This window comes from Aulonocara sp. 'chitande type north' Nkhata Bay, linkage group LG19 (assembly GCF_057382095.1).
Source record: "Aulonocara sp. 'chitande type north' Nkhata Bay isolate Kocher_YH1m ecotype deep benthic linkage group LG19, A_spYH_male_GT1.1, whole genome shotgun sequence".
NCBI classification, from domain to species: Eukaryota; Metazoa; Chordata; class Actinopteri; order Cichliformes; family Cichlidae; genus Aulonocara; species Aulonocara sp. 'chitande type north' Nkhata Bay.
Window position 1 is genome coordinate 13,770,857 of NC_141362.1, and position 12,726 is coordinate 13,783,582.

A 12,726-nucleotide genomic window follows, 5' to 3' on the forward strand; every position below is an offset into this window, starting at 1 on the left:
CATAGTTGGCGAAACTGACGAATTGTTAAGACACTTTTTAGACAATTATGTTATTTAGTTTTGTTATCTTGTAATTTTATTTGTCTAAAATGCTTTTTTTTTTTTACACTTAGTTTAAGTTTATTTTAGGCAAACGTAATATAATCTTGTTTCCAGCAGTAAATTCACTTTAAGTTTCTACAGTCATTGGTTTTAATCAAACACTTATTTTGAAGCAGTGACCGGAAGTAGTCTTGTTACTATTGGATGCTTTTCCGGTACAATGTGCTACATTCGTATGTAGCGTAGCGTCTGGTGAAACTGTAATACAATTTCCAAAAGAAAACAGTTGATTAATTTTTGTTGCGGGGCTCATTCACGAAGACATTTTAACCGAACGTAAGTCAGAGGTTTATATAATGGTTTGTATTTGATATCCCAAATTACAACGTAGCATTTCGGACGCTTTATGTTAATTATTGCTTTGTTGTGTTAATAAAGTTCCGCTGGCAGACAGGTTTTGCTGCCACAGAGGCGAGAAGATTCGACCCCTAAAGAGAGCTGCTGAAGATTAAAGTGAAGAATATAAATACCTGATTTTCCACTTTGGACAATTTATTTTATTATTGAAAGCAACACTGCCCATGCTTGGTACATAATTCAAACGGTGATAGTAGTTAATATTAAAAACGAACCCATTTACAGTGTATTTACACAGGCAATAGACCGGGCATTCCAAGAGAAATACTAAAGAATTCACACATTGGGGTGTTTTTATGTGCTCTGGCACGTTTGGTATCATTGGAAAATGTGAGATTAGGTTTCGAAGGAAGCCAAGGAAAATAATTTAACACTCGGGTTTATCAGGAAAGAAGCAGAAACTGAAGGTGGCAACAACAATGGAAAGAAGGAAGTGAAGGATGGTGGTTTTACAGATTTCGGTGGAAAGTGGGAGAAATGATTTGTGCAGTAATAAACAGAATAGATGAGATTAGAAAAATCAAAGTTACAATATTCACAGTAGGTGAATACAGTACACAGAGAAGGGGGGGGGGGGTGATATTCTCATGGTTACTAATAAAATATGATGCAGTTGATTTTAAATCAGATCAGAAAGATTAAAGTGAAATTACATGTGAAAGACAGTCTACCAATGAAAAATGACTCAAGAGTTCAGTGCCTTAAATTAACACAAATTGTGCAGAGGCAACTTCTTTGTTTCTTCTCTTTCTTCAGCACTGCAATCTGAGAGCTGGTGATAGTTGTGCTCTGACTACCAATAAACCTAACAGAAGATGAAAATGTGTATAAAAGATGAACAACTTTTCCACTGTACCACCCACTTGCACTCTGTGGAGTTTTTACTGCTTCTCTTTCATTGGCATCTAGGTGCACCATGGCAGAGGTTTTCCACCTGAAGACACCGCTGCTGGAGAGCATCAACATGTCCAAGAGGGTGGGAACCACTGTCTATCTAAAAATGGAGAATGCACAGCCCTCTGGTTCCTTCAAGATCCGTGGCATCGGGCACCTCTGCCAGCAGGTGGGAATCTTTACAGCCCCCCTCACGCGTGCTCCCTTTCTTCAGATCCACATTGTCACACAGTGACTGTTTAATGTGTCGTTGCAGCTCGCCAGACACTCCAAAGGAGTAATCTGCTCTTCAGGTGACTCTGTCCTGTTAAACATCATATTCTCATTACAATGCAGTGTCATTAGTGTGTTTCTTTAGTATTGAAGGTGGTGTTTTTTCAGGTGGTAATGCAGGTATGGCTGCAGCATATGCAGCCCAAAAAATGGGCGTGCCAGCCACCATCATAGTTCCCTCCTCCACTCCTCCATTGGTGGTCCAGAGACTCCATGATCAGGGTGCTACTGTCAGAATTGTAGGCAAGGTGAAGCTCACTGATATGATGGTTTAAAATCCAGAATTTAGATTTTTTTATTTTTTTTTTAAAGAAGACTAAGACTCTTATCTTTGCAGGTTTGGGATGATGCCAACGCAGAGGCTCTCAAACTGGCAGAAACTGAAGGGCTTACTTATGTTGCTCCATTCGATCACCCCTTGCTATGGTAGAGAACCTCCTCATTAAAGCACAGGGCACTTTAAAAAGACTCACTTTCAAACTGTACCTGTGTCCACGCACTCACCCATACAGGGAAGGCCACGCCAGTATGATTGCAGAGGTCACTGCCTCTCTGGGTCCCAGCGTGAAGCCCGGAGCTGTGGTGGTGTCTGTGGGCGGAGGGGGCCTCCTGTGTGGGGTCATCCAGGGCCTCAAGGATGTGGGCTGGACAGACGTGCCCATCGTCGCGATGGAAACAGTGGGGGCACACTGTTTCAATGCTGCAATTAAAGCGGGGAAGTTGGTCACTTTAGATGACATCACCAGGTTTGACTTTAAAGGAGTTTAAAAGTTTTTTGCAATGAAGTGTTTCGAACGTACCCTCATCCATCAAACCTACTGCCTCTCCACAGCGAGGCTAAATGTCTTGGAGCGAAGACAGCCTGTAAACAAGCCTTCGACTACAGCCAGAGCAGCGAGCTGACAATCATCTCTGAGCTGGTGACCGACCAGCAGGCTCTGCATGCTATCCAAACATTCCTGGGTGAGTGTTTTTACCTCTGAATTTGCCTTTAAGCTTGGTGATGAGTGTCAATTAATGAATCTGTAATAGTTTTTTTTTTTTTTTCATATTGCATCACATTTATTCTCACCAAATGCTATTAAGTCAGTGTCCAAATCAGCATGGTAGACTTTTGTTTCTATCCTGTGCATCCTAATACCTCCAGTTTCCACGGTTACTTTGATAATAAGGAGTATAAAGAAGGGTTTTTGCAGAAAATTAGAATGAGGTTTTACTCTGTAAAAGACTTCCTGTACATAAATGCTTTCGTTTGGCTTCCCTGTACAATGTTTTTCTTCACTTCGAGCTGCTGGACAAGCATGTCTTTATGCCCCAGAATGAATGAAATTAACTGCAAACCATACAGGCCTGTGGAAGCCATTTTCTGCCCTCTTGGGGGCAGAGAAAGTCTAATGATTAATGATAGAGCTACAGCCAGGGGAAGGCAATAATTTATTAGCACATTTATTCAAGCACTATACTTGTTGGTACTTATTATTAACTTATACTGAACAACATCAGTTGTAGTTAATTTATCTAATACAACAAAACATATACTAATCTTATATAGCACAACACTTTGTGAAATATTAGACTAGGGCTGCTTTGCACTATAAACTTAAATATGTAACTAAAGAACACAGATCTGTGCAGCAATACTTTAAATTCTTCCCTCTCACATTAATCTTCCCATATTAATCTGGCAACCTCCAGTGCAGCCTGTCCTCTGTGTTTTGCAGTAAAATGCTGCCTAAATTTCCCTCATAAAATGCAGTGTCACAAAAGCCCCTAAACATGCTAATTTATCATTTTATAACAGAACAAACACTTCTCCATTGAGACTTTAGAAACATTTTGCTGTCGGTTTTTTTGAACTTCATATCTGTATGAAGTCAGGAGCCCTACCCAGCCAGCCAGTCAGAGGACAGTTTAGGCTTTAAAGGGTAGCAACACTTTCTGTTCTTCCTGGAGATCCTGAGGTATTCCCAGACCAGATGAGATGTATCGTCTCTCTAGCTGTTTCTGGGTCTACTCCAGGATCTCCTCCCAGTTGGGTGTGATTGGAAACCTGCAAAGAGAGAAACTAGGGAGGCATCCTAACCAGAGGCCGGAGCCACCTTCACTGGCTTCTACAGAGGAAATGTGAATTGTACAAAGCGGGTCCACTTTAAGTTGGTTTTTGGATGATTCACGCATGCAAAGAATTCAGGTGAAGGGTCTGAATACCTCTACCTTCAGTAACTATGGCAACAATGTTCACACCATGACAAAACTTTTTAATCAGTAACTTTTAAGCCTGCTGCTTTGTGGCTTTGCTGAATAGTGGAAAATGTTTGAAAAATTATGCACAACTAAGTGGAAATTGCACCAGAGTTAATGTGATGGCATGCCGGTTGCAGATGAGGAACGCGTGCTGGTGGAGATGGCGTGTGGAGCAGCGCTGGCAGCTGTCTACAGCGGTATCATAGTCAGATTACAAAATGAAGGTAAGTCCTCACCTTCCTTCTGTTTTCTTCATACTGAAGCAGCTGATGAGTACTTCAGTCCATCAGGCTGAGACAGTTGAGACCTTCTCAGTTCAGAGAAATGACTACATCAGTTACTGCTTCTCCTCATTTTAGGTCGTCTGCCAGCTCTCATGGGCCCTCTGCTGATGATTGTGTGCGGTGGCTCCACCATCAACATGGAGCAACTGACCAACCTGAAGCACAAACTGCAGAGTTAAACTTTTGTATGCGTGCAGGTGTGTGTGTGTGTGTGTGTGGGCAGGGTGTGTATAACGATGAAAAAACTTCAGTGAATGGAAGGAAAAATAAAGAAATGTGCAGTTTTACTGTAAATTTAAAAGCAAAAGTCTCTTTATATAATTTAAAAGAAAGTTTATAATATTTTAGTGTGATTATATGTTAAGTAACTGAGCTAAATCTTTATAAGTTATTAAGTGTTTTAATTTAAATGTCATTTTGAGTAATTATTGCTTAGCATGCAGTTACACAGTTTTGTCACATGGTGGTGTCACAGCTCTCTAATCAAAAGTGCCTCAAAGTTAGAAACACTTCAGAAAAGTATTAGCATCTTTTTTTCCATTTTGTTTGTCAGAAAGCCCGCAGTAAGTCTCAGTGAAGTGTGACACTGTGTTTACCCACATGTGTGTTGACAACAAAATGAGTATTGGTTGGTGACTCTCGTAGCAAGAAACGGCACTTGCTCACTGATAGTATCTCTGCTCTGATCCCTGTGGTGTTCGGCATGAAAGGAGAGAGCATCAAATATGGACAGTTTTGACTACATGCAATGAAAAAAACAGTATAAAACCCAGAGCAAAGCAACGAGATAAAAATAAAGTGTTTGCCATGCATAACTGAATTCATGGGTCATTCATTGAAATATCCATCACTGCCTTGTCCCCCCAGAATCAGCTGATAAGGACACTACACTGCACTGAGGTGTCACAGTTTAGTAAAGTGCTATGTTAAGCAGAAGTGCCAAAATAGCAAATTGCAAAGAGAGGCTTGGAAATTTTTCATATTATGAATAAATACTAGTCGTGTGCAATGCTGCATATTTTGGTATCGATCCAATAGCGATGCTGACTTGGTATCGATACAATCGATATTTGGATCGATCTGCCCACCACTAATAAATACCTATACATCCATATTCTTCTGCTTATCCAGGTCGAGGTAGTGGTTGAGGTGGAGCTTGTGATAGGGTGAGGGTAGGGGACACCTCAGAGAGGTCACCCGTCTTTCGCAGGCCTCACAACTCGCACTGTAAGGCCACAATCAGTTGGTGCATTCAAACCCTCACTTGCTGTGAGGTGGTGGTGGTGGTGCTTCATTGCCTTCCTCTGATGTGCATTTCCGGCACTCCCCCGTGCGTTTTGGGATACTCTGCTGATTTTTCATGCACGTGTTACTGCACATGAAAAATCTGCTGGTCAGATTGTTTTTGCGATCGGATTGGTTTAACTCTTACCTCTAACCCTGACAGCTGGGAACAGGTCCAGCTTGTCACAGTACTGAAGTAGACACGCAGTAAAAGAAGATATTAGATATTTTAAAGGGCAGGATTGACTATATTTTACATTTTTGAAGTTAAGGTGGGGTTGCAGGGTGGTTAAACCCATGCAACCCCCCCATTATTTCCTAGGCTGTTGCTTTGATTTGCTTTAAGTCAAAACAACAGACTTTGTTGTTCATGTCACATTAAAATTAGCAGTCAGGTCACTTTGTGTTGTGTGTAGGCGGCTATTACTATGGAAACAGCTCCTCACTGCTCTGTGCAGAGTTCATTTTAACAACTTGGAGATAGTGTTTGCCTTCTCAGCTCTCAGACAGTTGCATAAGATATCAGGTTCTTCACAAAGAGCACTGGCAGATAATGGGCTTGATGTGAACACTTGCATAATCCTGTGTATTTCTCTGCATTGTCTGTTCAGAAGCAGCCCGAGCGACAAAAGATTGAATTTTAAAATAAGAACAGCTCCACGTGTAATCTTGTGGAGGTGAAAATGGGAGTTTTTCGTGATGATAAAATGATATTTATGATAAAGGTGCATGTTGCAGTGTGTGTTCTGGTTCAATCTGCATTTCAAACAGCCTTTGAGGCATTTGTTATAGTTTTATAATGAAAATATTAGATGGTTTCCTTTGCAGAATAACCGGCAATATTAATAAAGACTTATGCAATTTGAATAGCTGCATAGACAGAAGAAAAGCCTGGAAAATAAAAAGGCTGTGGCATTGTATTAATGAAAGGTCTGTATGCTACAGGCCAGCAAAACTGCTCCTTTTACAGAGATGATCATGCTTGATGACAATCAGTTAATCAAGTGCATTTGGTGACCAGCACCTGCCTGCTGCTTATCTTATTAATTCCCTTAGAAGAAGTAAGCATGTTCTTCATTTTTTTAAAGCATGACTGAATAACAGTTCTAATAGCAAAACACCACAATGTCTACATTGTAAAAGAACACAAACAAACGTTGGTGCTTTGGAGGGTGGGGGGTCTGTTTTCTGAAAATTGACTGGCAAAAACTGCATTTTGGGTAACCATTCAAACATTGAACATTCAAAGGTCATATCATCCTGTGGGTTAGATGGCTGCTCAAAACAAGCTATAGCTGGAGCTTGGTCCCAGATCGCAGCTCTCACGCATGGATAATGACCCTCAAAGCAGGGTGGGTGCAGGACCAAAAGTGCTCATTGCCCCTTTCATTTGGTGCATTACTCAAAATTGTGCAACACATCAAAAACTAATCAGCACAGTGTTTTTATTATTGAGTATGAAACAGTGAAAATCGTCTTCCTGTTATGCTCCTCTGAACAGCACTCTGCTTGGTTTTTAAGGACATCTGTTGCTGAAAATTTTAAAGAGGTTGAAATCTGCCATCACGTCGTCCCTATCGGATCTAATTCAGTAACAAAGGAGCAAATATAAAAGCAGGTTATCTCAGGATTAGCTCAGACAACATTAAAGTATATGCTTCTCATTCAGCTGCAGTCTCTGATTGAAAGCAGAAACCAGTTTATTCCAGCAGTAACCCTGAGCAGTCTGGTTAGACTAGGTAAATCCCAGGAGCGCAGTCGACACTTCGCACTTCAAGGTCACACATGGTGCGGACATGATTGTGTTGTAAATGCTGCTCACTGTGACACAACAGCCTCACAGTCCATTCAGACGACCGGGAGAAACCGGTACGTGTCGCCTCACCTGCTCTGTTAACGGCTGAACAATTTTCCGCTCTGTTCCCACATGATAAAGATTCTTGGTCTGCATCATCCATCTACCTGACCTGCAGCTGTGCTCCCACCTCTAGTGGATGTGATCTGGGAAGCGGACTGACAGAGGAGCTAATGGTCGCAGCAGCCCATTTCTATGACAACAGAAAGCTTTGATGAGCCCAGCAGAGGGCATTTGAACAGAGCTGCGGCTATAAATAGAACAAGTAAACAAGTATGAGCAGAGGAGGTGGCGAGAGCGGTGCATGTCTGTGTATGTGTTATGCACATCTCTACATATGTACATGTAATTTGCACATATTTATTTATGCGATTAATGTCCCATTTATCCTGTCCATTAGTCCCCTCCATTTTCCCCTGTCAAACTCTTATCCCACCTTATGAACACAGTTTCCCACATGTGAACAAAGTGAGTGTAGAAGTATTCTTACAGTATATACTCACCGCATCAGCAAAGGATGCGGTTAGAGGTGACTTCACTTCCACTGACTCTAAAAGAAATTATTTAACAATTTCTCACCGGGATGAAGCTGTTTTGTAGCATTCAGATAAATGAAATAATAAAAATAAAAGAGACAAAATATATTTCTAATTGCAGCTGAATACACAAAGAAAGGAAGCTTGACATTTTGTCTACTAATTAACGATTTCTGTATGGGCTCTCTTACTTTACAAAGGTCTTGCAGCCTGTTTGTCACGTACTGCATGTGGCAGTGTAAAGGTCACAGTGAGTGGTCAGTCCTGCTGGGCTGAGCCGGCCAGTGATCAACATTTTTCACCCCTTTTGTTTTCCCATTGTTGAATGTACCCTACATGCACAGGCTCACTGCAGTGAGTGCTCTGTAATTGATGTTCATGTCAAAGAGCGCGGTGTCCCGCGAACACGCTGCTTTTAACTCATGCCACACGCCGTGAGGCATCGCTCCTTTATTGCTGAAAAACTGTGTTTCTAAAATTAGTAAGAGGAGCAGAATGACGATGCAGAGACGGCGTGTTATTGATGCCTCGATTTGGGAATGTTTGCTCATGTTTTTTGACAGGGAATCACAAGGTAGAGCTGAGCAGCTGCTGCGTGTATCCAAGGCAACCTGATGACGGCATAGGAGCATATACTGAATCTTAATATGAAGCTTGATGAGTTGAGGATTTCATCATGGCAACAGGTTCCTATTAAAATACTTGTTATTCAACAGCTGCTCGGTTTCATGGGTTTCAGGAAAATTCAGATACTTTTTATACTTTTTATACTTGTCCTATCATCCTATACTTTAATACAGGATGATCTTAACTACAGTTTAATTTTGATAAAAATGAATGAAGGTTGGTTGAGCTTCATCAGTAAACGGGGCGACTGAAGCCACACAGTGAGCTCAGGTTAGATCAGATACCGTGGCCACTTTATTAGTTACATGTTGTTTGTAAAAGATTGGCTCTCTTCTGCCTTCAGAGCCGCCTTAAGTCTTCATGGCATAGATTCAACCCTCCTCTGGGATTTTGGTACATATTGACATGATCACACAGTTGCCCCAGATTTCTCAGCTGCACGTTCACAATGCAAATTGGATCTGGTGTCTGTGAAGGCCGTTTCAGTAGAGTTTACATCAGTCTGAGATGATCTGAGTTTCAAGTGCCATGGTGTGTTAAGAAGGTGATGAGTACACTGTGGTCATAAAGGGATGGACATGGTGAGTAACAATGCTCGACTGGTACTCAGAGAAGAAAATATCTCCCACACAACCCCAACAGCTTGAACTGTTGATATAAGGCAGGATCGATCAATTCTTTCATGTTACGACAAACTCTGACCTTAACATCTGAAAGTCATAACCGAAGACTCATCAGGTGAGGCAAGGTTTTTCTAATTCTCCTGTCGCCCAGTTTTTGATGAGCCTCATTTTCCTTTTCTTAGCTGACAGGAAGGACACCCAGTGTGGTATTCTCCTTCTGCATTCAGAGAAGCTCTTCTGCATACCTTGTTTATAGCAAGTGTTTATTTCACTTACTGTTGCCTTCCTATCAGCTTGAGGTAGCCTGACCCTCCTCTGGACCTCCGACTTCAACATGTCATTTCCTTCCAGAGAACTGCTGCTTGCTGGGTATTTTCTCCTTTCCAAACCATTTTCTGTAAACTCCAGAGATTATTTTTGGGGAAAATCCCAGCAGGTCGACAGGTTCTGAAAAACTCAGACCAGCCAATAAGTCAACAACCTCCATGAAACATTCAAAGTCACTTACATCACATTTCTTCCCCATTGTAATGCCCAGTAGTGCTTTAGCAGCTTGTTTTGATCATGTCTACATGCATAAACGCACTGAGTTGCTGCCATTTGATTGGATAATTAGATGTTTGTGCAAATGAGCAGTTCAACAGATATATCTAATAAAGTAGTCAGTGAGTGTAAAGTCTTTGGACCAGCTGTAGGTCACAACAAGTTTAAATTAGTTTAGGTAACACCATTGACGATGCTCTAAAAGGCCCCAAGGGGGGTGCCTTGGTTTTGGAGCCCGCCTCAAGTGGTCATTAGAGGAACTGCAGTTTTTGCAACTTCTGGATTTCAATTTTCAGCTCCAGAGGTTGCTGTTTATACATAGAAGTTTAAAGCAGGGTATTTGTGGCTTGTAGGATTTTAGTACAATAGAAAATTACAGTATGTCCATCACACCCCAGGCAGCAGTGGTTTTCATTTCAATAATGCATGCTGTATGAATATTTCATCTCAGTGCTGTATTTAATACCTGACCTTCAAGATTCACATCGCAGGGAGGCAATGATTTCACACTACACTACACTGTGTAATTGTTGGTAAATCCAGAACAGTTCGGGTGTTCTGATATCTCCTGGAAACTCAAAAGTGCTTTTTAAGTACTCTAACAGAAATGATCAGCTTGCCTAAAAACACTGGAAATAACTTATTGCTCTGCGACTGCTGTACCATCAGTGATGATACTGATACCTGCCACTCAGGTGAGGGATGTCAGTGGGCTGTGTGTTGAAAGAAGCTCGTTCTTTGTATCTGAAGAGCTAAGACAAACACTTCATGTCAGTGTCAGTCTGTTCTTAGAAACCAGAGCCCTCCTGCTTTATTTTTGACATTCAAATTCAAATTCAAATTTTATTTGTCACGTACACAGTCATACACAGTACGATATGTAGTGAAATGCTTGGACAACTGCTCGTGACCTAAAGAAAACAAAAAAGGAAAAGGCTATGAATAAGATAGGAAATAAATATGAAAAATTAAAAAGGGTAAATTTAACTAGGAACGAATAAAATATAAATTAAGGTTAAAAATGAAATAACTGTACAACACAAATTAGAATGAAGGGTAAATTTAACTGGGAAGAATAAGATAAAATATATAAATTAAAGTTGAAAATAAAATAACTGTACAACAAAATACACAATATAGAACTATATAAGAATGTATGAAGAAATCTAAATATAAATAAATATATACACAATAACAGCAGCTGTACAAGTATTAACCGGAAATGAAGAATATAGTGACCAGTGTTGTGCAAAAACAAAGTCCAGAAAGTCCAGTGTGTGTGTAAGAACCATATGTGTGGGTCAGTACTGTGTGGTGGTGTGATTGAGAGACCGTATCGCCTGCGGGAAGAAGCTCCTCCTCAGTCTCTCTGTGTTGGTCTTCAGGGAGCGGAATCGCTTTCCTGACCTCAGCAGAGAGAACAGTCTGTTGTTGGGATGGCTGAGGTCCTTCACCATCTTCCTGGCCTTGGTCCAGCACCGCCTGCTGTAGATTGAGTGCAGGTCAGGGAGCTCGGAGCGGATGGTGCGCTCAGCTGACCGCACAACCCTCTGTAGAGCTCGTCTGTCCTGCATGGTGCTGTTCCCGAACCAGGTTAAGATGTTTCCCGCCAGGATGCTCTCTATGGTGCACGAGTAAAAGTTCCTGAGCACCTTGGAGGGCAGTTGGAAGTCTCTCAAGCGTCTGAGGTGGTAGAGACGCTGTCTGGCCTTTTTCACCACGGTGTTGATGTGACAGGACCATGACAGGTCCTGCGTGATGTGAACTCCGAGGTATTTGAAGCTGTCCACTCTCTCCACTGGGCACTCGTTTCAACCGTCAGCAATTGGTGATTAAGATCTGAGGTGGTGGGTGAAGCAGCACTGAGTCATGTGAAGCACTGCTGTACTGAAAAATCAATTTACCTGCAGATGTATCAGAAAAAAACAACACCTAAATATTTAAAATGCAGAATACTAATATCCATTCTTTACACTTTACATAAAATTTAAGTAAATGGCATGCGATAATTAGCAGCTGTCAAACCAGCTTAGAGGTAGATTACAATCATCTACAGTTGACACCTTTTTTATTGATTTCCACTTACTGACCTGTGAGCCACACCATTCAGCAGGTGGAGCCTGATCCACAAATAATCAGTCTTCAGGTTAATCACTTTAGGGGCTGAACTATTCAAAATACTTCCTACCTAAACCATCTAAACTAATCTGTGCTTTCTTCCTTCCACAGGTCTCCATCAGCATCAGTTGAACATCTAGTGGCAAGAAATCAGATCTCAGCAGAGAAATGCTAAATGAACATAATCTTTAATCTGTGCTTCCAATTATATGTTACCAATTAGATTTATAAATGACTAAAATGAAAATCTGTGACATGTTTTACCGAGTTAATGAAGAGGCCCTTAATTACACACTTCTACAGTTTGGGAGCTAAAAGCACATGCTGCAGCTTTTCAAAGCAAAATTACTGTTCAAGCTTGTTTGAGTCAGGATTTCAGCTCTCAACAGATCAGGGTCTCCTGTGCTTTTCATGCCGACATGTTTCCATTGGGTGACAGTTCAGGACTCCAGGCAGATGAGTATAGTATAGTATAGTCCCTCGATACAGAGGAATGTGTGCAGAATGGAGAAATAAGCAATAGCACTGTCTGCAGTATCACAGCATATTCTGTGCCATATGTAATTACCTTGTACGCATGCTGACTTTTTGATGTGCAGTGACAATAAAATATGACTAATTATCATTAAGGTCCAGTTGAATTATTATTTGATTGGACCAAAGGGCAGGCTTTTGAATATCTATCTTTTGTCTTTGGACTGCGGAGCTTTAAACAGACTTTTCAGCTTTGTCTCTGCATAGTTTTCTCTGGATTTCCTGAATCTTTCACATATTTTAGGGTCAAAAGTGCCGAATTGTCTTAAATGTATGACAGGGCCTGATAATTCAGGAAGAAGGATATGAAGTTAAATTCTGGACTAAACAGGACTGCAATTCTGTTTATAACCATGTGCCAGTGCAGTATTTCAGAGTGAACCGCCCTCCTGTCTTTCAGCGCTACCAATTAGGTTTTCCATTGCACTGAATGCACTGACGATACTGTTACC

At 41.2% G+C, this 12,726-nt stretch overlaps 1 protein-coding gene across 1 annotated transcript; it reads left to right on the top strand.

Moving 5' to 3' along the window:
- Positions 1-222: 222 nt before the first annotated feature.
- On the top strand, positions 223-4,974 carry sdsl (serine dehydratase-like). Its single transcript, XM_086275396.1, has 9 exons — positions 223-378; positions 1,369-1,522; positions 1,610-1,646; positions 1,735-1,874; positions 1,964-2,052; positions 2,139-2,372; positions 2,459-2,589; positions 4,008-4,094; positions 4,230-4,974. Exons 2-9 carry the CDS (start codon positions 1,376-1,378, stop codon positions 4,331-4,333), a joined length of 969 nt encoding a protein of 322 aa, XP_086131522.1. The 5' UTR covers positions 223-378; positions 1,369-1,375; the 3' UTR covers positions 4,334-4,974.
- The last annotated feature ends 7,752 nt before the right edge of the window (positions 4,975-12,726 follow it).